This window comes from Haliotis asinina, chromosome 8 (genome assembly GCF_037392515.1).
Source record: "Haliotis asinina isolate JCU_RB_2024 chromosome 8, JCU_Hal_asi_v2, whole genome shotgun sequence".
Classification (NCBI taxonomy): domain Eukaryota; kingdom Metazoa; phylum Mollusca; class Gastropoda; order Lepetellida; family Haliotidae; genus Haliotis; species Haliotis asinina.
The window spans coordinates 21,666,488-21,694,321 of NC_090287.1; the positions used below are offsets into that span (position 1 = coordinate 21,666,488).

The 27,834-nt window shown below is 41.8% G+C and overlaps 1 protein-coding gene across 1 annotated transcript; it reads right to left on the reverse strand.

The window, feature by feature from the left end:
* LOC137294564 (sushi, von Willebrand factor type A, EGF and pentraxin domain-containing protein 1-like) lies at positions 1-27,834 on the reverse strand. Its single transcript, XM_067825608.1, has 26 exons — positions 27,758-27,834; positions 24,646-24,845; positions 24,027-24,152; positions 23,654-23,783; positions 23,102-23,223; positions 22,617-22,814; positions 22,111-22,293; positions 21,382-21,633; positions 19,983-20,180; positions 19,445-19,639; positions 18,670-18,845; positions 17,653-17,953; positions 17,048-17,209; positions 16,427-16,588; positions 16,038-16,245; positions 15,754-15,920; positions 15,277-15,444; positions 14,756-14,986; positions 12,458-12,628; positions 11,751-11,954; positions 10,695-10,955; positions 4,264-4,446; positions 3,465-3,620; positions 3,095-3,112; positions 2,777-2,867; positions 1-1,595 (listed from the first exon to the last, which is right to left on the reverse strand). Exons 1-26 carry the CDS (start codon positions 27,832-27,834, stop codon positions 1,460-1,462), a joined length of 4,476 nt encoding a protein of 1,491 aa, XP_067681709.1. The 3' UTR covers positions 1-1,459.

Sequence of the window (27,834 nt, forward strand, 5' to 3'; positions counted from 1 at the left end):
TTTGATTTTATTTAACATTAGTCCAAAATGCTCTCTCACAGTCAATCGATACGTTTTAGTAGTGACAGTTGCATTGGAAACTTCGACCGTAACAGTTACTATAAGTACGTCAACAAAGAATACAACATATACATGGAAAAATTTAAGGGAACGCATGTTTCTGAGGGCAATTCAAAATTTCTGTTTACTAACTTCAGCGCCGTGTATTATCGTTTTCGTGAAGAGCAGTTCACTCAAACTTACCATAATGCTTTCCATGCACGTGCACTACATGCTCCTAAAGTTACATGCACTTAGATTTACACGTGACATGTATGTGCACTGTCAAACATAAAGGTTAAAACATTGTTAAGATGGCGAAACAGTACTTAACTTGGTACAGAAATGGGAAGCAACTGGCATTGTTAATGGTGGAAGGTCATTACGACAGGTTGCAACAACCTTTCACAAGTCTTTTAGCGTGATATCCAGACTTTGGAATCTCTAGAGAGCGACTGGTGACGTCAAAAGGGGCGTGGTAGGGGACAGAAAAAGAAAACCACCCCATGGGATGACCGGACCCTACGTCTTGTTGCTCTGCGAGACAGGTTCAAAACCTCCTCCAAAATCAATACGGAATACAGGCGAAGAACAAACGTCGGAATTTGTTCACGTACAGTGCGTAATCGTCTTAAATCGGCCGGTCTAAAAAGCCGCCGTCCATTGGTTGGAATCAACATGACTGAGCAACACAAGCGCTTGAGACTGCAGTGGGCACGGAACCATGGAGGAAGAACCGTACGTCAATGGAGAAACACCATGTTTAATGATGAGAGGTGGTACACACTAGTGACGAGATCCTAAACCCGATTGTGATCCCCTTTGCGCGTACAGCAGGTCGAATGTTCGAGTTCCAGCATGACAATGCCCGCCCTCACATCGCTCATGTTTGTCGGGACAGACTGAGGGCTGCAGGTGTCCGGGTGTTGCAATGGTCGGCTAAAAGTCCTGACCTTAACCCCATCGAACATCTTTGGGATGTTCTTGGCCGCAATTTTCGGGACACACCTGTTCAACCCAACAATTTGGATGAACTTTTCGTGGCTTTCCAGGAGGAATGGCGTAGAATTCCGTTTGGTACCATCCATACACCCATTCGCAGCATGCCACGACGATGCCAAGCAGTTCTCCAGAGACATGGGGGACACACCCGATATTGATTTTTATCAGCCTTTTCAAATGTATGAACTTTACTGTTACTGTTTCAAAGATTAAAAGTCACAGCTATTTCATGGGTTCCCTTAATTATTTCCATGAGAATATTTTCACTTCAGAAATATTCCACTTGAAATACTAACTCAGAAAAGGACTTCACATGTTGTACCTTGAGGTAATCAAACCTTAATGATGAGCGAACACCTAGACCACTATGCTATCCTGCATCCACTGACGTCACAACTTGTGGATCAATGTGCCGTCTTTACATCTCTCCGTCGTGTAGGGACAGTGCGGTTTTGGGTCTGAAGTGTGTGTTACTTGGCAAGGCATACGGTTGTTGCCGATTTGTCGTTTCCAGCTCTTTTTGCACACGCTGCATCTTTCTGTAACGCTTCCACCTGGAACATAAAGGGTGTGGCTTCCACCAAGTTCCTTAAAGTCTACTTGCCTTATTTATGCTACAGGCGGTTTGCAGCGCTCTAAATAATCGCCGTCCCGGAGGAGCATGTATGGGCCGGCAGTTTCTAATATCTGCAAGCCCTTATGGCATTCAGTGAATTATCTGCCAATTTGTTTCAACCAGAATGTTGGCCATGTTTTTATTAACGTTCGAGAACCATCCATAATTCATCAGTGGCAACACCAGTCTTTACCAACATACAAAGTTTTCTCTGCACCATAGTCTTCGATATCTGGTTTTGAAGATAAAGGGTGAAACTGTGTACAGTGTAGTGTATGTCATTTTATTGGTTTGACTTTAACAAAAATGAACCTGCAGATTTCATTCAGGGCCTGAAGGCTGCAGGAGGTCCTGATGACTAACTGGCAAATTAAAGTGTTGCAAACACTGGCGACATGTACTACCTAATTACTGCTGCTGCTTCTTCTACTACTACTGTGACAGTCTAGCAGAAAACAGCTACGACAAAAACTTTGAAATGCATGAGTCACAATTGTATGACTTTCCTCTCGTAAATTTTAATTTGCAAATAAAATACAGTTAAGATATTTCTTTGGGCTAAATATGTTGGCTCCGCGAGGGAAAATATTGTTTTTTGCTCAAAACGCATGTCTTCTGAAATGAATCAAAACACGTGTACAAGTATCGTGACATAACTGATATTAACTTAATGCAGATGTTTAACGTTATTAAAATACCTAGCATGTGAGCAAAATAGTTTCGTCCGTTAGTACATACAACCTTAGCAGCGTAAGACTCGCTATATGGTTCTGCATTCACTTTTTCAGCTAATCAACCATGAAACCACTTTATGTTTTTTGTGGACAAAACAATTTTAGTAGGGAGCAATCTCATGCATAACGCTTGTTACAATGTGAGGCTGGATGGAAGCACTGGTAAAGCAGAGCTTGTTGAGTATCCGACGCAACCCATTCAAGTGTTGTGCAACCTTTGTTTTGACCCAAGACAATGTCCAACATTTCTGGTTAGAAGAACCAATCAGCATGCTGGCACACGCATTTCAGTTTAACCAGATGTTCCTCAGATATTGTCGATGAAAGTTGAGATAATACTGTGTCACAAGCCTCATTTTACTAAAGCAGATTAAATATGTCTCACCATTTCATACATAGAACGACAATGATGATGGCTGCGAGAAGACAGCACACAGACGCTGAAGAGGCAATGACAACTACAGGGACGTTCCAATCTAGAAGCGAACGTAAGGAAGATTAACTGCAGCAAGATGAAACATTTTGCATGTACATGTGTGCGACAGATCATGATATGAATTAGAAAAAAAATAACATTTGATAACAACGATAAAACTTCAGCTATTCATTATAACCAATTCATGTTTGTAACAGAAAATAAATAGTCTCAAAGAGTGCGAATACATGTTTTATTGTATGGGAAACAGTGTTTATTGATACGTACCTGAACTTTTCACATCAACTGAAATATACATTGTAATATTTACGATCATTAAATGTTCTAGGATATATAATTGTACTGTAAGGAAATACAATCCATTATGTTTATAAAATGTTTGGTTTACAGTTATTTCTTTCCCTACAAAAGACATTGTGCGTAAATGCATTGCAGAAAAGACATTTAGCATAGATCGCCGATCTGCTAACTTACAGGACAGATATTGTAACCACGAGTTTTAGAAGAAATCACTTTATCCCAAAGCAACAACATTATTCAGTTAATGAAATTACCTGAATAGGAAACAATTTCTGTTTACGTGTTTCCACGTAATTCCACGAATCGACTTGATAACAGTATAGAATGAGGTATGTACCCTTGCATTCGTTGAGGACAACTGCACCACGCCCAAGAGTTGTCTTCCCGGAAGTACATGCCTTACAATATGTCTGCCCGGCTTCGTCCTGGTATCGTCCCTTGTCACATGTTTCACAGAGTCCGTTCAGCAGGTAGGTGCCGGGTCCACAGGGAACTGTTCACACGTACGTCAAACATAAACAAATGTGACAAGATATGCATACTATCGCACTATACCTGATGGCTGATAATGTGTGCCGGAAATATGAGACCAGTGAGACCTAGTCTGTTCCAAATTTAGATCTATGCATGAAGATTTAGAATGATAATATGATATTCTCAATACCTTATGAAAAAAAGTGTGGCATCTTTTCGGCAGTCGTCTTTCCTGCTAAGTGACTCCTGTAGGACTAAGTCGCCTTTTTAAAGACGATCGGGTGGTCAGGCGTGCTGACTTGGTTGACACATGTCAACGGTTCCCAATTGCGCAGATCGTTGCTCATGCTGTTGATCATTGGATTGTCGGGTCTAGACTCGATTATTTACAGATCGCCACCATATAACTTGAATATTGCTGAGTGCGGCGTACACCACACGAGCGTCAGTCTGCGCAACTGGGAACCGATGACATGTGTCAGTCAACTTAGTGAGCTTGACCACCCGATGCCGTTAATCTCTTACGACAAGCATGAGCTACTGAAGATCAGTTCTTACCCGGACCTTCACGGGTTCTGATTTTTAGTAGGACATTTCTTGTGACTATGTAGAGGGTTTTATCGCTGCATATGGAAGGCCTACAATCGTAGGAATCTACGTACTGCAGAAGGCATCAACCCTGGTGAGAGTATCAGGACACGTGACATCTCCTGAGATCGAGGTTGAGAGTTGGTTCAGGTAGAAGTTGCTGCCTCCGATATTCACAGTGAAGACTCCGCTGAGGCTGGAGGTGTTCATGTGTATCACTGCACTTTCCACATCTTTCAGGCTGACTATCAGACCAACTGAATAGACAAGGCACACGTCTACTGTTCAAAGATTTGATGATAGCGGATTAAACTGAACGCGATTAAAGTAGATATAAATCAGGAATTTATGAAATGGAATCATTTCCACAGAGTTGATAACTAAACTAATTAATATTCCATGTTCCATGCATGCTTGCACATTTGACTAATAGATTTGTCAAAGGTTTATGATGAATCAGAAACAAGACATACCGATAAACATGAGTCTCACAGACATGAGTTGTCTCGTGTGAAAGTGAAAATAGGCACTCCCAACTTTGATAACACCGTACATGTATGTCTATATTCTAAGTCTAGGTTTAGGCAGCATACCTAAAACACCACTTTGCAGATTCTGATACCCTTAGGTATGCACTTACCGAAACAAATCATGAAAAGTGCCAATTCAGTCTGTAAAGTTGAAATCAACGCCATGAAAAAAAGCCCGCGAAATCGGACTTCAAACGATTCACTAAATTCCCCCCAGCGCCTGGGGGGTGGACTGGTTTCAACAGCTGTGCGCCCATAACGCATGCGCCGTGAATAGGTTCGCGGAGCTTGAAACAGTATGCATGCTCGGAGTATGAGGTCGTGAGCAGTAGTCTAATCTTGGTTGTGTACACAAACAAGTAAATAATCTACTCGTTACATAAAAAAAACTTGTTGATTGTAGTAAGCAGCCTCTGTCACCGAGAAAGCTCAATGTCTGGTTTATTGACAGCTGTATGTCTGCCTGCCTGTCTGCTAAAGACAATATACAATAGACAGCTTCAATCATTGACCACATACAATTTGAACTTAACACCTTTTAGACTATACGCCATAAATTGATTTATGACTAGTGCACCCGAGTCCTGTCTCTGCCACATTATGTGATTAGGCAGGTGTGATACTTGTACAAGTTTTTATACTATCGACAGAAAATAAGGGAACCAAGAAATTGAATGTAGATGACTTTGACTGTGACAGGGTCCGTTATCGTGGCGTATCTCCCAAACGCAACATCCAATGACAATGGAATTTCGCATAATGTATGCCCTACACGTGCATACAGAAGTTAACTCCTGTAAATGTACTGGAGAAGTCGCAATCACTAATGCAATAGAGATTGACACTTACTGACAGAAATGACTCCGAGGCAGTATCTCGGTGAAGCAACAAAATGGAGAATTGTGGGGATGATAGAGGGGGGGGGGGGGGGGGGGGGGGGACATCATTATGTGAAGTTGCCCGGCAGATGGGTAAATCAAAAAGTGTAATTTCACGCCTGTGGGATAAGTACCGTCAAACGGGTGGGGTTGCAACGAGACCTGGGCGTGGTAGACCAAAATCAACGACACCACGACAGGATCGTCTCATTACGTTAATTGCTCTACGCGATAGGTTTAAATCGGCCCCTGCCATCAATAGAGAATTCCGCACACTCACTGGAAGACGCATTTCAACCTCAACTGTTAAAAACCGACTCTATCAAGCTCGTCTGAAAGCAAGACGGCCTTTTAAGGGTGTCACCCTTTCAGCTCACCATAAGCGCCAAAGATTGGCATGGGCTAAGCAGCATCAGGGACGGGCTATGCGCTACTGGCGTTACACCATGTTCTCTGATGAGTCAAGGTTTTGCCTACGATTCACAGATGGCAGAAAACGTTGTTGGCGTCGGAGCGGGGAGCGATATGCCAGAGCAGCGATATGCCAGAGCAGCAATTCTTGACCATGATCGATATGGAGGTGGTACTGTCATTGTGCGGGGTGGGATTACACATGACAGACGATCAGATTTGGTCATCATTAACGGAGCCATGACTGGTCAGCGATACGTTGACCAAATATTGCGTCCTGTTGTGGCTCCATTGGCTAGGGTTATCGGCCGAAATTTTGTATTCCAAGATGATAATGTCAGACCACATCGGGCCCGAATTGTCTCCGCTTATCTCCGACAAGAAGGTATCCAGACATTGGACTGACCCTCTAAGTCCCCAGACCTGTCCCCAGTTGAACATCTCTGGGACGTTCTTGGTCGAAGGGTGTACGCCAGGGACCCAGGACCCGCCAACCTGGCCCAGCTTGGTGCAGCTCTCCAAGAGGAATGGCGGGCATTACCACGGGCAACCATCCGGAAATTGATTAACAGCATGCCGTCAAGGTGCCGTGAATGTGTTGCCCAACATGGTGGACACACCAGATATTGAACTTGACGCCTAAAATTGATTCAGTGGATATTTAAAGCAGTTTCAAATTCGCTATTATTTCATTAGTTCCCTTATTTCTTGTCGGTAGTATATGTCTGTGGGTTGAAAACAAACTACAACCATTTTTTCGGATGACTGGATTTGACGGAAACTGGTGCAAAGTCCTGCTTTGTACTTGGACGAACGACACTGTCCAGTCACGCAGTAGTTCACCATCTCTTCTGAGATGATTTTTGATTTGACTCAAATTCAGAGAACGTGTATTTACAAAACCCAACATCTCTATTTACATTCTCTAGGGATAACAACTTATTCTAGTGTAAATGATTTTGTTTGACAACAGTGTATGAATCCATACTGAAACGATGCATCAAATACAATAAAAGAAGTTGTTATCCATAAAGAATCTTACTTTCTATGTGACTCGCCATACACTGAAAGGCCCACCAAACGGATCATCTTTCTGAACACACAATGAGCCCTCAGCGTATCAGCAAATGAACCAGCCAATCGGAAGTCGTCGTTACCCTTTAGTGCACAGCCACCCGCTATGACTGGGTTCGGTCTCCCGAGGGCTTCGTTTCGAGGGGAGTAAGCCCAAGTACAAAATATTGCACGTTTGAATCGCGATTGTACGCTTATAATTTTGTGTATTTGTTTTTTAACAAGCAGCAGTGCATATTAGATGTCATGAATAAGTGATAATTGTGTTGTTATTATGTTTGATATTTTGGTTGCATGTGACCTTTAACTACTGCTAGACACATATTAGATGATCCTGCGCACTAAACGCATTTGTGACAAGAGAGGCGGTACAACGAATTGGGCGAGTACACTTGGCTGCTACAGGTAGCTTGACCATTATGCACGTGCAATACATGCTAACCCTGACATGAAATCAACTGATTAACACCTGTCTCGTTACTGTGTAACACCTGTGTCAATACTATTTAACAGATTTCAGTTGTAGTAAAAAATGTCCAAGTTAGGAAAACATGGGCAAATAGTTCATTCTCAGGCAAGGGAGATAGCATACAATGTTGTCATGTATATGGACAAAAATTGTGCAACCAAAGCAGATTCTCTTTTACAAAGTAGCCTTGCTACTGGACTCTCAACGGCAACTTTAAAGCGCATTAAGGCAGAAGGTAGTAGGAGTGCGAGTGGACCTACATTTATCAGTCCCACCAAGTTGCGCAAACCCAAAACTTACAAAACTTGATGATTTCGACCGGTGTGCAGTCCGTCAATTTGTACAAAGTGTATATGGCGTAAAAAAACAAACTACCCACTCTGGATACGATGTATGATATGGCAAAGTGCCAGTTGAACCACAAGGGTTCTAAGTAAAGTTTTCGAAAAAATCTCAAAGACATGGGGTTTAGGTGTCGAAAAACATAGTCAAACCGTAAACTTTTAATGGAACGTAAAGACATTTGTTTCCAAGCGTTTGCAATCCTTGAGTGCAATAAAGAAATACAGAGAAGAAAATCGAACACTCATCTTTATCGATTAAACATGGTTGCATGTACACCACATTGTCCCAAAGTGTTGGCAACTTGAGGGTGAAGTCGTAATAAATGGGGTTCAACCTCCGTCTGGCACCGGACCTCGGCTTATTGTGGTTCACGTAGGGAGTGAAAACGGTTTTGTTCCAAATGCTTTGCTTGTTTTTGATTCCAAACTCAAATCTGCAGACTATCATGACGAGATTAACTTTGATAATGTTTCCAAATGGCTCCAGGAAAAGTTGATCCCAAACCTTCCACTGCACTCTGCCATCGTTATGGATAATGCACCATATCATAGCAAGCAAGTGGACAAACGTCCGACAACCGCCAACAGAAAAGATGACATAAAAGCGTGGCTACAAAGGCACAATATCTCATTTGATGAGAAAAAGCTTAAAGTCGAACTATTGTTTCTTGCAAAATCCAACAAATCGGGCCCTGTCTACAGAGTAGACACGATATTGAAGCAACATGGTCATGATGTACTACGTCTCCCTCCATACCACGCAGAACTAAACCCGGTTGAGTTAATTTGGGCAAATGCGATAAGTTATGTAGCTTCACAAAACTTGCAGTTCACAAAAAGTTCCTGAAGAGTTGCCATAAATGAAAGGATGTCTGCAATCGGTGCAAAAGAATGGTCGGAATGTTGTAAACATGTTAAAACAATTGAAGATGGTTACTGGCAACGTGAAATCGCAGTAGAAAGGGAAATTGACAGACTAGTGATTGACTTAGGACTTGCAAGTGATTCAGACACCGAGACTGATTCAGAGAGTGATAATTAAAGCATAAATCAGTAAGTCCGCCTAATTTTCCAGCATTGTTGTGTCTTGTATAATAATTGACACATACTATATCAGGTCTTTACTGTTCCCATACTTTGTCATAAAAAAGAGTAATCTTTGGTGAGTTGTCTGTATTTTATATTTTTTTAGTAACTGACAAATCTACTGAGTACTTGTACTGAGTAATCCCCAAACCGTCAAATTTGTGTACAAAGATATATCTCACTGACGTATCAATGTCAAAAGGTATTTTCAGTTTTCTGTACACAACTTTGGTGACCATAATAAAAATATGACAGAAATATGGAAATATTGTTTGAATGCTAACCATTTCTCTGGAAACGGTTTTATAAATTTCCAACACATGTATTCCCGGTCGATCACCAACGGAATTATGGACGAAAATCAGCCCGTACAGAGAAATAGGAACATAATTATGGGATAAAAATATTTTCCCCTTGCTACTCTGATTTAGCCACCACCATTCAGTAACAGATAACTTTTAACATATTAAAAAGTTAAATGAAACACAATTAACTATATGTAGTTATTATCTATTTAATATTTAGCAGACGAAAAGTCAACTTTACCCATTAAAACAACACCGCATATTCCTTCGAATGATTAGACTGCAATTTCAGGCATAAGATACTGATATTCCACGCTAACCTTTAGTTAAGACGAAGACAAATAGATGATTGGGGCATTGACAAGCATTTTAGATATTCAACAATTTTGTTTAAAAAAAACCCAGGAAAATATCATTTGCTTCGTGAAATGGATCGGTGGTCCTAAACATATTTGCTCAGTATATTGTGTTGATTCAGTTCGTTGGGATTGTACCTGTTCCCAAATCGAGTGTGCTATAACAATTCATGCGTGAAACGCACGGGGAAAATGAACTTCTCGATATTTACCAGACAACCTGTCTCCCTCTTGTTTCAAATGGATCGTTCTGTGGGGCGTTCCCAAGTATGCAAATTGGGGTCATTTGTCAGGTCGTGGATCATCTTATATGTGTTTACCAGTAAGAAATCACAGACTGCCCTTGTTTGATGAGGTCGTAAAATGATTCGCTATGCATCTAGCTCACTGGTTACGCCTGTTTTATGTGTTTTTGCGCTTATTCAGTGTATAGTTCTGTAACGCACAAAGAGATTGATATAGTACCATTCTTTACCAGACCGCCAATGTTTTCTAGCGGGAGAACCCCATTCCACGATTTCTAGATTTCCACGATTTCCAGGTTTCCGTGTGCCAGAGCGCTCTGTACGAGAGCACTGCACGGATTAGATGGGGGCAGAGTTGCAATATATACGTGCTTAGACGTATCAAATCATACTGATATTTATATATCCAGTTAAATAAATTAGTCAGGGTCACATCCGTATCTGAAATTGGCGTTTTGAAAGTCGTAATTACGATATTAAAAGTCGTAATTACGAGTTTAAAAAAAAATCTTGTAATTAAAAAATCGTTATTACATTTTATGAAAATCTCGTAATTACGACTTTTCAAAACGCCAATTTCAGATACGGATTTGACCCTTATAGGCTTTCGTATTTATTAACCGCATACCGAATTTGAATTTGATTGATATAGACCCGTTAGTCTAGTCAGTACATAGCTCCATTATTCAAGTCTAGCTCAACATGGTTGAAGACTGCACTCGTACTATCAGTTACCTCGCTTGCCCCGTAAGATGACACTTCCTGGAGATAACAAACAATATGACAATATCAGTCATACGTACATACCACTTGCAGGGCTGTTGCCGAACGTCACCGTAAACCCGGCAGGGGGCGCCGAACGCTTCTTACGCTGTCCCCCTTCACAGTTGTCAATAACAACACTGGTCACCTGGCAACGTTTTTCTATTATACAGGGGATGGAGGATATTTCTGCCTGGACGACCTGTTGAACTTTGCCTCTTGCCTCGCCCACATTTGTGCCGTCACAAATCAGGTCTGTATACTCCGCTGTGTAGTGAACGTCTAGTGCATCTGCTGGGTGGATTTCTACAAATATAGGAGGTGTGATTTAAGATTCTGTTCTACAGATGGACGCCAATTTTACATAATTTTTGTACATGCACTTCTTCGTCTTTGTGGACCAACAGGTTCCAGTTCATGAACAGATCTATCGTTGTGCTACGTTTGGTGAAGAAACAGTGAACGGTTTTATCACCAAATTCAGTCAAGGTCAAAGTTGTTGCCACGGAAACGCAAAAAATATATTTTATTCAGCAGTCTAACACTACCGAAAGGCAACAGTACACCACCAGACCTACCCATGTGCCAGGTTTGGTTTAGAAATAGTGAACAGTTTTACAGTTCCGCTCCGGAACAAAGCACACCCACCAAATTTAGTCAAACTCGAACTTGTTGTTATGGAAAAGTAAAAAAATATTTGATTCAAACTACCAAGAGGCATCAGGCATCAGGCATCAGTACACCACCAGGTGAAGGCTTTTACAGTTCTGGTCCGGACACACCCACAAAAGTTAGTCAAACTCGGACTTGTTGCCATGGAAATGCAGAAATTTATTTTATTCAGAAATCCAAAACTACCAAAAAAATCTCCAGTACACAACATGATCTATCTATGTGCCAAGTTTGTGAAGAAATTGTGAACAGTTTGAAGTTCTGGCCCGGCAAAGACGAATGTGAATAGACGGACGGAAGACGTTGCGGGAGAAAAAAAAGTATGATGTTTTTAAAGTATAAACGGTACAGAAGCATGCTGACATACACAATGTGTATCGACAGCAAATAGTTCAGTTTGTATCGAATGGTCATTAAGAGGTATCTTACCCATGCAGTTGGGTAGTTTGTGGTAAGGGTTATCCTCAGTTTTGAAGTTCCACACATATCCGGTTTCATCACCGCACTCGTAAATGTCCAGCGGGGGCATGTCGAAGCTGTAGCCTTCGTCGCAACTCACGTTGCAGAACATCATCTTCCCTTTCGTGTCGCAGTTGAAAGTGCCATTCATCGGCGGAAGGACATCGGAGCAAACTGACGACATAATCAGTCTCATAAACATATTAACATTATATGACATTCTTCTCGCGGAAAGAATATATCATTTCCATGCTTCCTGCCTGAAGATGAACCAAGTTCATGTAAATTTTTATACTGATTAAATATATTGATTATATGAATGTCTAAAATATATGATATTGATATATCTGATTATTACGTAATTACGTGATTGGAAAGACTTGTTTCGTTTGTTGTTTAACACCTCTCTCAGAAGTATCCCAGCTAAAATGGGTTCTGTAAATCACGTCTGGACTAGACAATCGAGTGATCGACATCATGACCATCGATCTACGCAACTGAGATACTATGACATGTGTCAACCAAGTCAGTGACCAGCCGATCCCGTTAGTCGCCTCTTACGAAATGCATGGACTCCTGAAGACCAGTCCTAACCGTGATCATTGATCCATTAGCCTTGAGTGATTACATAGAAGTGTTTTTGCATCAAACTAACGCAGCGGTGATGTTGCATCTACCTGGACACGCCTTTGTGTTACAGTCTCCTACATCGACGTCGGTCCCGTCGCAGTCCCTCCCCCCATTCTGAGGTTGTGGATTGTCACAGCGCCGTGTACGATTTTTGACCCCACCATCACATTCTTCACTGCATCTGCTCCAGTTGCCCCAGGTACCCCAAACCCCGTGCACTGCAGAACAAATCAAACATGTCGACATAGAGGTGTTGCCTTTTGTGTACAACAGCAAGAAGATATCATGTATTGGTCATCTTCTTTGCACTATGGTGTACGTGGACCACCGATAGGGTAGCTGGATAGGGTGCGTCTCCATGTCGTTGTGAAAAATGAAAGCTTCGTGTTTTCACAATTCCCTGCCATTTAATCTTGTCCCCTGATTTGTCTAGCTTCCGAGTTACAACTTGTTTTAATGCTACCGGTGAAACAGGACATGGTTACATGTTTTGCAAACACCCGATGGCACTATTGGTCATTGACAGTAAAGACAATGTACTCTTAAAGGAGTATATCCAGTCTTCAGAAGACTGCTCAAAAGCGCTGCTGAACTCCGTATACAATGCTGAACAAATGAGTGTTAATAAGAATCTGAATGTCCTGACGGTTAATTTGTTCCACAAACCTTGGTCGTCAAACTGAAAGACCTACTATCACCAAATGTCTTGGTCCGACTGACCACCATCTGCTACATGTGTTAGATGCCCACAGATGACGTTCTATATTTAATGTATACTGAACCGCAACAGAAACGCAAGTCGGTTTTCAAATAACCATACACTGCTATTTTGGGTACTCATAAACTTGATTAATAGAAAAAAACAACAGACACATGATTGTTGATGAAATGGTTCATGATCTCTGATGGGAAATTCATCTCTGTTAACAAAAAAGTCAAGTGTCACCCATAAACAGTAAAAATGACAGAGTCTCGTAATCAGTAACGTGTGTGACCGCCATTGCTGTCGACACAGGCAGTACAGCGACGTCTCATCGAGTCAACAAGTCTCTGGAAGAAGGCTTGTGGCAGTTGATCCCATTCCCTTGTCAACCGTGCTTCCAAATCTCTCAGGTTTAGAGGTGGACCAGCTGTGTGCATTCTTCTTCCAGTTTCGTCCCACACGTGTTCGATCGGTGCCATGTCGGGGGATAGAGAGGGCCAGCACAGGAATGTTGTTTGCTCTCAGAAAGTCCATGGAGACCCGTGCCGTGTGAGGACGAGCATTGTCTTGTTGGAAGATTTGGAGCGGACGCTGTGCTTGTAAAAGGGGTACAACGTTTTGTTGGAGAACTTGATCGCTGTAAACGACAGCAGTCACACGTTGACGAAACACATGCAGAGGTGTTCTGTAGTGGTAGTTGAAGCCTCCCCAGACCATCAGACTTTCTCCTCCCCAGCGGTCAGCCTCCACAACGCAGCAGTTGGCGCAACGTTCATTACGTCGTCTTCATACACGTACTCGGCCGTCGGCGTGAGACATGTTGAACCTGGATTCGTCAGGAAACAACACTTGCTGCCATTGTTGACGTCGCCATCGTTGATGTCTGGCCCACTGCAAGCGTTGTTGGCGGTGACGTTGCGTTAAAATCGGCCCGACATAAGGACGTCGACATCTGATCCCTGCTGCCCTCAGTCGACGACGAACGGTGTCTGCAGAGATGTGGTGACGTGATCCTTGGGTGGTTGAAGCCGTCTGCGTCGCTCTTTGTTGTCGGTTACGAAGGTGAGTAACCCGGATGTGGCGATCTTGAGCTGGCGTTGTTACTCTCGGCCGTCCAGATCCTGGTAGGTCCTGAACATTTCCCTTGTGATTGTCGCAATGTGACACTGGAAGTGCCTCGCGACCGCAGTTGCTGTGGATCCGGCCTACAACATCGCAGTGGCGATCCCTCTTTCTGTTGAGTTAGACGTGGCATCTTGTCTCAGCGATCTCCCGTTGCATTTGGTAATGTGCGATGTTTCTGAATGGCGTACCTTATAAAGGGCCCATCAAGCAACGAAAAGCACACGTTTTGTGAGCAGCACGAAAATTTCATGCAAAAAGCAAAAATGCATCACTAAGGTCGCATTTGGGCAATTTCACCAAGAAAAAACGGAAACAATATTAAAGTCATCGTGGGGACCGTGGTTTAATATGCTTTACTGTGAGAAAACTATTGAACTGAATATTTGCAATAAAATGAACTTGCGTTTCTTTTGCGGTTCAGTATATATTTGTTCATCAGTAAATGAAACTGCAACGGCTTTCAGATATTTCCATATCTGGTATAAAACAGACATCTATATTTGATAATAAGTCTTACCAAGAAGATCGTCACAGTATTGGCCAGTATATTCCGACGTACACAAGCACGTGTAGCCCTCGACATCGTCTACGCACGTGGCGTTGTTTGCGCAAATATTACCGCCACAATCGTCGATGTTGATGTCACAGTTCTCTCCGGTGAAGCCACCACTACATGTGCACCTATACCCTCCCAGTTCGTCCGTGCAGTCGCCATGAAAACAGGGATCAGAGATGCAGGCGTCAGTGTCTGAAGAGGATATGCTTACAATCACCATTGGACCTATGCCGTATGTTCTACTTCAAAATGTAAGCCTTTGCTATCACTTAGAACTTAAAGGAAGACACGAATCGCTACTCAAAAGCTAGCGGGTCTGATGTACCATGTGAACGAAATACTCACCACAGAAACCGTTTTCGAAGTTACCACTACATCCTTGACTCTGAAATATGTGATCCATCGGTTTTTGGATTAAGAATTGAGTGTCTGGTAAAAGTTTGAAGTCGGTTTAAAGTATTCGCTATGCCCCCCGCGCTTACCATCACACTCGCTGGGTATCTGTACAAAGGTGTCAGCTAAATCAGCTTTGACAAAGGTCTGCCACGGAAACAAGTCTCCGTGATCATCCCTGAAACATCTTCGGGACACAGAGGTATGTACTCCGGACCATATGTTCACCTGTGAGATGGACCCGATGAACCCTTCCCCTGCAAATGAAAAGGTTATATTTTATATAATAATAATAAAAGTGAATTAGTGAGTTTGGTTTTACGCCGCTTCTACCAATGTTCCCGAAGTGGGCTTCGTTCATTTTACCCATGGGTCGAATCCAACGATCGAACCTGTGTCTGCGGCCTGACAGGCGAACGCTTTAACCATTAGGCTACCCCACTGCCCCTCAGAATCAGAAAGAGATGGTAGAACAAACACTTTAATTGGGCATCACGCATTGTACCCATAGGATACCCCACCGCTAGGAATATATCAGATCATTATGTTCAGTTGTTCGTGCATACCTCCAGCCGTAACTACCAGAGATCCGTTGATTGTCACCATGCCTGTATGCCCAATCGTCTCCCCAGATACACCGTCCGTGTACGTTTCAACATCCCCTTGTGTGACCGTGACAATGTGCTGGTGCCACATCGAATCATTCAGGAAGACAGCGGACTTAATGGTAACACTAAAACATGCGATGAATTGAAGTTAAATGTGCGAAAGGTTTCACGTGGAGAAACATTAAATACAAAATTTGTACAAATTTAAATTGTATCTCGTAATTAACAGGGTGATTATGTACCCTTGAATCCTTGTTCTGAGGCGGTTGCTTTCCATGTAAACTGACATCAGTCCCTTGCCATCTGATGTGACTCTGATGACACAGCCTTCCTCACTCTGTGTCTTCAACCACAGTACCAGTGTGACATTAGGCAGGTCTAGTTGACCTCCAACAGCTGTTTTTGCAGTAGCAGTCGTGTTGTCGCTCGGAATAAACTCAACATCAAACTCTGAAAAAAAACCCACAGTTACACGAATGTGTCGGTTCATCCCTGAAACACCATCACTTCAGATGCTTCACAACTCATAAATGTCATGTCTCATGAAACAAATCATAAAGCGTTTCTATTTCCAAATGAGTAACAACAAGGTACGGCGGTATAATATCATTAATGCTGAATTTGTTTTTACCTTGGCATTTGTCAATTGACTTTGCTTCTTGGTTTAGTGTAGTCTTTCCCCCTGGACACTCCAAACAGGACCTGCTTCCCCACCTGTCCTGGTAGTGGCCGATATCACATGGGCTGCATGGCATTACTCTGGTCGCAGAGAACATGCCTGGCTTACACATGGCTGGCAACATGGAAAAATATTCTAAAGAATTCTAATGGTTTTTAAGCATTTTATGGTTAGCAGCATGGAAGGGAACTGAAAAATCTGTCAATAGCTGGCAGAGAATTGTAAACGCAAGTGGATAACGGTTTCAACATAGAAGAGTATTGTAAACCCTGCTGGACAATGGCTTGCAACAGTGAAAAGAAGTTTAAACTTTACTGGACAATGATTTCCAAATATATGTAGATGAGAATTGCATACTGCTGGTCCATGGCTGGCAACATGGAACGTTTCTGTAAACATCTGCTGTTCAGTAGCTGGCTAAATTGAAAACAATTGTAAACTCTGCTGATCAATAGCTAGCAAAATAGATGAGAGTTGTAAGTATCCGTCAGTGGCTCCTGGCAAATTCGAAGAATGCCTTACATCTCAGTGCGTGATCGTGGTTATGGTTATCTGTCGTAAGAATATGACTACCTTCACACTTTGCTCTAGACGACGCTCCTGTTTCAACTGTGGTAGTGTGGGTTGGACAAGGAGTGCAACTGGTCTGTCCAGAACTGTCTGTATATTGACCAACTGGGCATTGCGTACATTCACCCGTGTTAGCATTGTAGAAACTGCCTCGGACACAGCCCACTGGAATCAAAGCAACGCACAAACATAGTATACGTTATTGTAGAAACGATGTATGCATCCACACGGAGACAGTTCGAAATGACACCTTATTTGACAATCTGGTTGCATTTGACGAAAAGTTCTCACCCATATGTATATGCTAGTAAACCATGGTCTGGTTCCACTTACCAATGGTTAGCTGACTAGTCTTAACGTAACTACTTTTATGTACGCTTAAATTTACATACTATTACGTACATTTACGTCAGGATGTACCCCCATTTACAAAATATCTTGCTAATTTGCAAACTTCAACGGCTTTTGTAAAACTGAACTTTTAATCTAGTGTTAAAACAAGAAGTCACTGATCACATAGATCATAATATGGCCCTAACTGGGAAGCCATGATGAATTGCGAAGTTCAATATTTATGTGCCACGGACATGCTGTTACTGAACACTCACCGCAGCCATATGTTCTGTATGTAGGGAATGTACCCAGAGGACAATCTAGGCTGAGCTGACCACTCCGGACCCCAGCTTCATGAACTGATGTAATGGAGGCGGGTATGAATGTTGAGGAGTTGCTGTGTATATCGGCTTCGATAACCTGCAGTAAACGCTGGATGTTTGCGTTGATGCCTTCGAACTGATCCTCTGCCGAACGTGCTGGGTCCAGTGACGATACGAGGCTGGACATTAAACGGTATTCCATGCCATGAGTAGAGTTGACACTGCGCTTTACTGTTAAAGGACCACATGAAACCTGGTGGTAAGAAATCAGTGAACTACAATCAGGATGTTAACTTCCAATAACGTAGAGTTTATATATCGTCTACTGACATTATACGCCACTCTGAATTCATAATATCCCTTTCCACAATAAATCATAATATATAGCATCACTGATACAATATAAATTGTCTGTCGTCTTTTCATGATTAACCTCAGTGGTCATCTAATCCTGGAAAACATCAAACCTACCTACCTATACATATATTAGTAAACAAAGAAAGGCTGAAGACACCACATTCCACCACACAAATAACATGGTTGGGTTGGTTGGGTTGTTTTAAATGCGGCACTCAGCAATATTCCATATTTATGACGGCGGTCTGTAATTAGTCTGGACCGGAAAGTCAAGTGATCAACAGCATGAACATCGTTCTACGCAAATGGGATACGATGACGTGTGTCAACCAAGTCGTCGACCCTGACCACCACGATCCTATTAGTCGCTTCTTATGAAAAGAATGGTTTGCTGAAGGTCAATTCTAAGTTAAATTTTCACGGATCCAGATCACATGAATGTTTGATATGTAACGCAAATCATCACGGCAACAGAAAATCTAACGGTACACGACGAAATATTTTGAGAATACTAATAACCAAAACCCTCAAACTAATTTACGGACTAACCACATGTGAACAACAGAAAAGCTCCTGTTTTCTCCTCGAAGTACCATATGATCATGTACAAACCTTCACATCCGCTACACGACACTCAGATACATCACACGCTTCTTTGTAAGGGCTCGCTTTCAAAGCAGTTACGAAATTGTCTCTGATCGCATCCATTGTAGCTGGGTTTGGACATTCTCCGTCAAAGTAGGAATACAAGTCCATCATCAATTTCGTCGATCCAGCTCGTATGACCTCTCGAAAAGTGAAAATATCATTTGGAAAATGCAAAAAGAAATACTGTACAGATGCAAGGATCCCGAAGATATATCCATCCACAACCTTTAATCATACTGAAAATAACTTAATGAAATAATAACGTTCCAGAAAATGTGCCCACGAAATAATTTGGAGCAAGTTTTATTTTCAATATAAGAGAGGCATACACACACACACACACACACACACACACACACACACACAGAGAGAGAGAGAGAGAGAGAGAGAGAGAGAGAGAGAGAGAGACAGACAGACAGACAGGAGGAAAGGAACACCCGAGCTTTCATGTGATCCCTTATTTTCCCCCTCAGTATACGCTTTATGAGAGAGCAAATGACAAGTGAGAGAGCTTAGCTTTATGCAACACTGTCACGGTGGAATTCTCCAGAAATTACCTTCACTCATTGTGCGTTAAGGAATCGAAACTGGGTCTTTGATGTGACGAGCGAACGTTTTAACCACTAGGCTACTCCACTACCCTTACGAGCAATGACATGATGCTGAAACTGTATGTCATAATCAGGGCGACTGCCACGAGGCTACCCCAATGCCCCTGGTTTATTAAGAAACTCTATACTTGCACAGTCAGGAATGCTGCCGTCAAAGTTCCACGTCCCAGATCGCCCACAGACAAAGAGTTTCTTGTAGGGAAATCTTGGTGAGATATCCGTTCCGTTCATACACTGCATCTGGCAGTAGTTTCCATCCTCCCACAGGTCACACACTAGGGCACCGTCACCGGGTGGAGTCAGGAGGGGACAGGTTCGATTCACTTCAGAAAGACACGACAGATTGATGATTGTTACTAAAGTACCTCGAGCTCTGTAACAACTATACAACATACATGTTTGATGATGATAACAGATATTATAATCATCGCCAGGAACTAAGACACAATTACATCATACTGAAAATATTCTCATACTGGTCTCACTTAAATCTGCATTTCATAGGTAATTTGAAGTAATTACTCTTTTCGCAAAAAGAAGACAAAAAAGAAGACCAAAAACCAAAACACACACACAAAATAATAAAATGATAAAAAAACCCTAAATAAATAAATAATTTTTCTTTAAATGTTAAAAAAAAATAAATAAAAAAAATAAAACACTTACAGTGGCAAACTGGTTGACTGTGTGTCCATGTAACATACTTTGAGTCGCTCTCTGGTTTCTCGCACCTCGTGTGATCTGGACCCCCAAGTAGACTGTACCCAGTCTGACAGGTAAAGTTACAATGTGCCCCATATCCGTGTCCACTTGGACAGTCCACTCGCATGTAAGGATGAGCGTGTATTGTCGGGCACTTCAGCTCTGAACATTTTGACCAAATAATCAAAATACGAATTTGTTCTGTTTTGCTATCGAAGAAGATACGACGTTGATGTCATATTTATAAGAATATATTCAGTTTGTGAAGTCCTCCCGACATCACATATTAAAACCGAAATATATTAGAGAAAGAAATGATATGAAACGTTCTATCTCGCTGGTTGATGAAGGAAAGAACTGTCTAGATTCGAGTCAAATTATATTTGACACGGGCTCAAGACTTTCACATAGTCAGTATTATTAATGGCCACAGGTACTTGTTTAGAAACGGCGTTCGGAAGACATATAGGTGTATAGACCCTACCTACGCTAGTACTATATAAAAGGAAGGGGATGTAACGAAGAAATCATCCCTCCTCGATCAGAGTTGCATGTCACCGTGAAAAATATTTAAGGCTCCGTCGACGCCAACGGATCAAAAGCCATATGATTTCCCTACAAAATGAGCTTTAAATGGTCACAATCGGATCATTATTTCAAAAGTTATTCGCCATGAATCATCGAAAACAGCTAGCTCCACAATTTCACGTCAAAATCATGGATCACCAAATACGGCGAAAACTCACCTTTTAAATTCGTTTATTAATTCCAGCCACGTTGACAGCACCAGCGTTGGGCTGGATTCGATCGGTTGCGGCATTCCGTGGGTCGGAAAACTTATTGCAACATCTACATGTCATTTTCTCGACACTAAGAAAGCATTTTCAACAAAATCGCCGGCAATCCTACTCACTTTGGCCATAAGTGAAACTCAAACAGTCTCGGGCCATCCCATTGGTTGGAAACAAAATATACAGTGGGAATGACCAATCGGATGGCCCGAGTCTGTTTGTTCTTTCGAACGCCGTTTCAAAGCGATACAAGTCCCTGTGGTAATGGCTATGCCATGAGAATGACCTGTCAGTGTTGTGTGAAACCGGTGAGAACTGTGAATGGCTATTTGAAGCAAATGGTGGGTCACGTGATCACATAGGGATGCACGTGCTTCTTGGTGTTGATAACGTTTATTTCTCATAGACAGATCAAACCAAGGATAGTTTAATTCAAAATTCGTTTTGCGTAACCCATGATCAGTCACAACGGGGTGATGCGTTTTTATTGATTTCAGTATATTTCAGTATATATTTGCTATGGATATCGCTTGTTATGGATATCGCTTGTGAAAACCTATTCAGTGTCTTACCTCGGATTACGACTTTGAAGCTACACGGGTGACCCTTGTTGCCATCAGCGTCTGTTGCCGTGTACAGAACTGAGTATACCCCTGCTGCCTCGAACGCTTTGTTTGATAATTTGCTTACTGGGGTCACTGTGACCTTGCCACTGTTATCAGTTGCCGTTGGTTCCTTCCAGTCAACGAAGCCGTGGCTTGACCCTTGCTCTGTGAAGAACACTTGGTAGCTGGGGCAGACTGTGAATCTGGGAGGTTCCGAGTCTGTGGGTAGACGTTATCATTCAACGTAATGAAACTCCTATATTATCACTAAAAACATTATGTGAGATGGCATATGTGAAACGGGACATTGACTACATAGTGTTATTTGATATGTCGTGATGTTTGTTTGTTTGTTTGTTGTTTTACGCCGCACACAGCAATATTACAACTATGTGACGGCGTCTGTAAATAGCCAAGCATGGACCACCCAATCCTGTGATCAACAGCATGAACATCGATCTAGCCAACTGGAATGAGATGTCAACGTGCACAACCACCCAATCCTGTAAGTTGCTACTTACGACAAGTATAGGTTGCTATTCGTGTATTCTGTGATTACATGTTTGTTTCAGGTAAGGGAAGGATTATATTCCTGAAACCTTCAATCTCGTGGAGATTTAATTGTGAATTATTCTTATTGTATGCTATCGCACATAAATATATCACTGAGTGTTAAAGGTATAAAGCTCTCTTTACCAGTGCACACTGGATTTGTTCCACGCCATGTTTTATGAGCACTGCACACTCTCAGGCGGGTCATGCCTGGCTTGACGTCATATCCGGGTAGACACTCATATGTACACCTGCTTTGGAAGAACATCTTGTCAGAGCAACGGATGTTAACATTTCCCGCAGGTTCTAAGGGTGCACATTGTACTCCTGAAAAACAAAAAAGACAAAAACCATACAGAACAAAACAAAACAAAAACAATAACAAAACAAACAGCAGCAAAAAGGGATGCAAACCAGAAAAAAAAACAACAAAAAAGCGATGGTGCAATCCTAAATTGCCATTATATTGCACAGGCTAGTAATATTGTCCCTGATATATTGATTTAATTTAAATTGAAAATGATTCGTAGTGACCTCAGTGATTCAACTCGACGAGATCTGGACTTGCTTCATTTACGATAGCAGCAGAAAAGTATAATTAATGTGGTTCACGGACTGTGAGACAGACTATGGTTTCTTTTTCGTCTTACTTTCACAGGTTGGTTCCGGTGCCGACCATCTGCCACTGTCTCCTTGTGGTTCACACGTCCGGACACTGTTCCCGTGGATTTCATAGCCGCTGTAACACCCGTAAATACACCGTGTACCCTGAACAAAGTCGGCACTTGGGTGGCACACGTAGTACCCGTTAGGGAACACCTTGTTTGGAGTACTACTGCATCGAATCACTGAGAACAATAAAATACAGTGCCTGTTATTGTTAAGCTATGCACACTATTTTACAGTATAGACATGAGCTTAAATAATGAAGTATTGCAAGATATTGCAACCATTTTATAGCTGACTTAAGAAGTATGTCCCCAAATAGTGAGAAATATGTCTCCAAATAGTATGAAATATTTGAAAAAATCATAAGAAATGTGTCCGTAAGAGAAATATGCAACAAGGTAAGAAATGTGTCTCAAAGGAAGAAATATGTCCATAAAAGTAAGAAATGTGTCCAAAAACACCTAACCTTGTACGTGGACATAGAATGTCATTCGGTTTTCATTTCCTGATCTGTCCTTGGCAGAGTAAATAACTCGTGTTGCGCCCTCAACGAACGTGTACCCCGGACCAGGACCGTAGCGGTGGACGCTGTTCGCAACACCAGAGATAATCTATTCATATCATTTGTCAGTTAGTGCCAGTTTACCAAAGTACGATCTCTCGAACTAGAGAAGATGGGAAGGACATCTGTGGAGTGCGTGATAACCATTTACCTCCGTATGTCAGTATGAGAATAGCTACCGGTTGGGTATTACATGCTTACTCTTTTAACTGTAACCTGGTTTCTTCACCGATATTAGTGAGGCATACACATTATTTCCCCCGCTATTTGCCCTTTACGCCGAAGAGAATTACTTCCTGCAGCCAATCAACAATGGTTATTCTCTGGCGTTGACGTTGGATTACGCATAATTATTTTGGACTACATTGCACACGTCATTATGTCGTCCATTCAGCATCTCCACCGAATCTGGTGATTAAGCTTTCTATTTACTTCCACACAACAGCAAGAGCCTACCTGACAGATCCATCTTTGTTATCAAAGGCTGTGGGCTCCACCCATGTGACGCCTCGTTTGTTGGTCTGTATTGGGTCAGCCCTTACATGGATATCAGGTAACACTGAACTAAAACTTGGTTTTTCGTTATCTACAACCATATGATAAATGACATTACATGTGCATCACGATAGTACTTCTTCTGTACAAGAAGTTCATTCACAAATGCTTCACGATAATATTTTTCACGAAACATTGCTATAGACTCAGTAAGATATATGTCGGGATGTTATAGGCAATGACGAATCAGTTCTGTTCATATTAATGGAGATTTTTCCCAAGGAACTGTGATTGGGATAATACATCTATTTCTATTTTAGTGGGTACATGTTACCTCTTGGTCGATGGTGGCAAAATAAGGCGCATCCAATTGCAGACTCAACTACAAGCCCAAGGAGTATGCCAAGAAAGCGTTTTCCCCTGTGCGCGTTTTCCCTCTGCACAAACGTGCTTGTCACACCTACAGAAAGATAAAAGGATTTACAAAATGTACACTATGGTGAATCATTTACAAAGATACAAAGACAACGGAAGTACATACCATCAGCAAACTGCCCAAATATCGTATCTGTAAATCATTTTCCTGTTATACGCACATCATGATATATATACCGGTGATTGTTCCACTAAACAAACAGCCAAGTTGCAAATATACCAATGTATAGTACCGATGCTGAAACATATGCCTTTGACTTCTTATAGGTATTTAACTCCTTTATCAGGGACAAGGCGGGATGCTCATGAACATGTGGACATCAATGTCTACCATGCATGTGTTCCTGATTAAAATACTTTACTGACAATATCGTACATACAAGCAACATATTTACTCAAATAATCAATTTCAAAGGTTACGTTGTATGGTCAATGGCTTGTAAGCTATGTAATCATGTGTTAGCTTCAATATATCTGAGTATTTTGTTAACGAACTCCTCATCTTAATTAACCCTTGCCTCTCTGACACACTGTGTCCCATTTTCCATCAATACAGATGGCAGTTCCTGGGTCCCCGGAAGTCTGACACACTACATCACACTGAGTGCCTGGTTCCAGTAGGTGTGTCTTGTTGTGAGATAACAGGACTGTACCGTTGTTTAGGCTGCAAGACTCCAAGGGAGGATTCAAGTCTGGGTGCCACGGGCATGGCTGAAACAAATTGGCTATCGACACTCAGATATCTCATAAGATGTATGGATACTGTTGTAATTAAACATCAAACACTGCGGGCAATGATAATGCTATACAGTAGCACTCAAAATGAACGTTAACGGCACTAAGGAGATTTGCTGATGTTCTGTAGTATGCGATTCCTGAATTTCAGAAGAAATATATTCTTCAAGAAAGGGAACTTGACGTAGGAGCAATTTAAATTTTCGGAATATATTTGACGCAAACCAATCAATGCTGAATACAAACATGTGGAGTCATGGTTACCGACTACAAACCATTCTAAAAAGGAAACGTTGAGCAGAAACGTGATGTTACACTTCTGTTTGTAGTGAATAACTAAATGAAATCCATGAACTTTATGAATGGTGTATCACCTTGAGCTGAAGCCTATGACTTTAGGCTTGAAAATGTCACATCAACAGTACCGCACGTGCATTGCTTTACAGATCACATAATACTCTAAGGGGTACAAATACAAAACCCATTTACTGGCATCGTTATAAATGAAAGTCCGCCATTAAAACTACTCATTTCGACATTAAATTACCTTAAATCGACCTTTTTCGATAATCGTGAACAATTCTCTCCCACGAACGAAATTGTAACCAATCAGAGGGGCGCACATGTGACGTAATGTGAGGTATGGTTATGTGGGGCACTGGAGAATTAAAGTACATTTTTGGGACTAAATTGTCTTGCATACAGGTTTGTCTAAGCCTGCAATCGTCACAATTCTTATGAAAAATGAAAGCTTTATGTTTTCACAATCGCCTGTCATTTAATCTTGTCACCTGCTTTGCTTAGCTTCTGAGTTACAACTTGTTTTCATAGACGATTCTGTCAAAATCGCTTGTTGTCATAGTGGTTATAAATCGTTATATTACTAGCTGTGTCTTTCAAAATCATTTTGGTAAAGATTCAAAAACATAAATAACTACGAGTTGTAAGAACTTTTGATTTTCTAACTTGGAAACAAACCATAATCTAATGGATTCTCAAATTGGCTTTATTTAGGCCGTGAAGCCACGATTTAAAAAATGTGGCGGCAATCTGTAGCGAACATCCGCCAGTCTGAGAAGAAATGCTATTTAGGTTTGTTTTCACCGAGTTACAAAATCTAAACTACTTTCTACTGGTAGTAAAATATTTATTTGATTGATGGACGATAGGATATTGCATGGCTTTGCTAATAACAACAATGTCACTCTTGGAAGCATGAACATGATACTACCTACAATACACATCATCACAACCTCGCTTCCGAGGAAGATATCGGAATGTTATAAGTTGTGTCATGGAAAATCCTTTTGGTCATCAATCATTTACTACAACTAGCAAGTCGTTTTGATTTTTCAACTCCATGAAAACAAATCTGAATAGCAATTTATATCTTTGAAGCAGTATTGTCGAACCACCCGATTAATACATACTACAGGCTTCCACAACGCTCGCTTCGCTCTCACAACCAACCCATTTAGCACGAACTGCGGGTTCCGGTGGAAAATCTGTGCATGGTGACAACATCACCCAACCCCTGGGAGCAACGGACGGCAACGCACAGGGTTGCCTTTTGAGAAATCAGCAAAATGACGAGCTTCTTACACATTTTCTATGCCACTTACTGAAAATCCTTCCCCACATGACGCCACTGCGGTTCGCAGCAGTGCTCTGGCGACAGCGTTACGTAACCTGTCTTTGGTTTCGTTGGCCGGCGAGAGTGAAGCAGACGTCTCTTCGACAACTTTTAATCACGCGGTATTAATTAAGAACATTTTTTTAAGGAATGAATTTCGTGTTCGGCTTAGGACTAACCACAATTCATTCGCATGTAATGGTTATTCGTTCGGTCTTCAAGCCAGAAGCTGAAGCTGAACGACACAACGCCATCTGCCGTTTACAAGGAGGGGCATTGCAGCACCAGGTGCAAGGCACTTCGGCGTGTCCACGAAAACCACCTCAAAACTATGGACCCTAAACAAACATACAGGACGACCAAGAGAAACCCCTGGGCCGAGGATCGCTACATCCGGTTGAGACATTTAGTGCACACAACAACCCAAATCCCTGTTCGGCACCAATTCTCCAACCAGTGCACAATCGGCTACTGCCATTAGACCGGTTCGACGCAACGTCTTGACATAATGTCACCGGGCTGAATGTCTGAAATGTTGCAGATAACGAATGAGGTGATCGTGGGGAAGATGGCAGACAATTTTGTTCTCATATGAGTCTCGGTTTCTTCTATGATGTGCTGATGGACGTTCACGTGAATAAAGCCGCCAGAGCGAACGTTACGCTGATAACTGTGTACAGCAGGTCGATAGATTTGGTACAGGTAGTGTCAGTGTGTGGGCACGTCTTCATCATACTGACCGGAAAGCTCTTGCGCACTTGGCAGGTACATTGAAAGGGTTATTTTACAACGTCATATCCTTCCCTTCATCAACGTCAACGTTTACACGTGTTTGCCAGGACTCCCGCTTTGAAAGTTCAGCGTTAGAAAGATGTATAGGTGTATTCAGTTTTAACTAACTAAACCCTATAAATATATGAAAGGAAATGGATATGACGACAAAACATCCTTTGAGGCCTACGGATCGAAAGCTACATGATTTCCCTACAAACTAAGCTATAAATGATCACAATCGGATCATTATTTCAAAATTTGTAATCCACGACTCACCGAAAACAGCTACCTCTGCAATTTCTAGCCAAATCAACCAACACAGCGAAATCTCACCTTTTATATTGGTTTATTGATCCCAGTCACTTTGACAACACCTACGTAGCACTGGATTCAATTGTCAGCGGCATTCCACGAGTCTAAAAACCTTTTGCAACATCTACATATTAGTTGCTCTACAGTAAGCAGACATTTTCTCATTTTCTCTTACCTTGAAGTTTAGAAAGTCCTTCTGTGCTGCTCTTGAGAGCACAAATACCAGAAATAGAGGATAAACTTTGTTAAACAT

Bases quoted from the DNA above. Each gene is read 5' to 3' on its own strand.
- LOC137294564 (XM_067825608.1), bottom strand. From the start codon at position 27,834: ATGTTTAACAAAGTTTATCCTCTATTTCTGGTATTTGTGCTCTCAAGA. The intron at 16,246-16,426 runs GTAAAAACAAAT...GTTTTTTTTCAG, and splicing joins GTCAATTGACAAATGCCAAG to AGTTTGATGTTGAGTTTATT. The intron at 15,445-15,753 runs GTATGCACGAAC...TTTCATTTGCAG, and splicing joins TCTGGTAGTTACGGCTGGAG to GGGAAGGGTTCATCGGGTCC.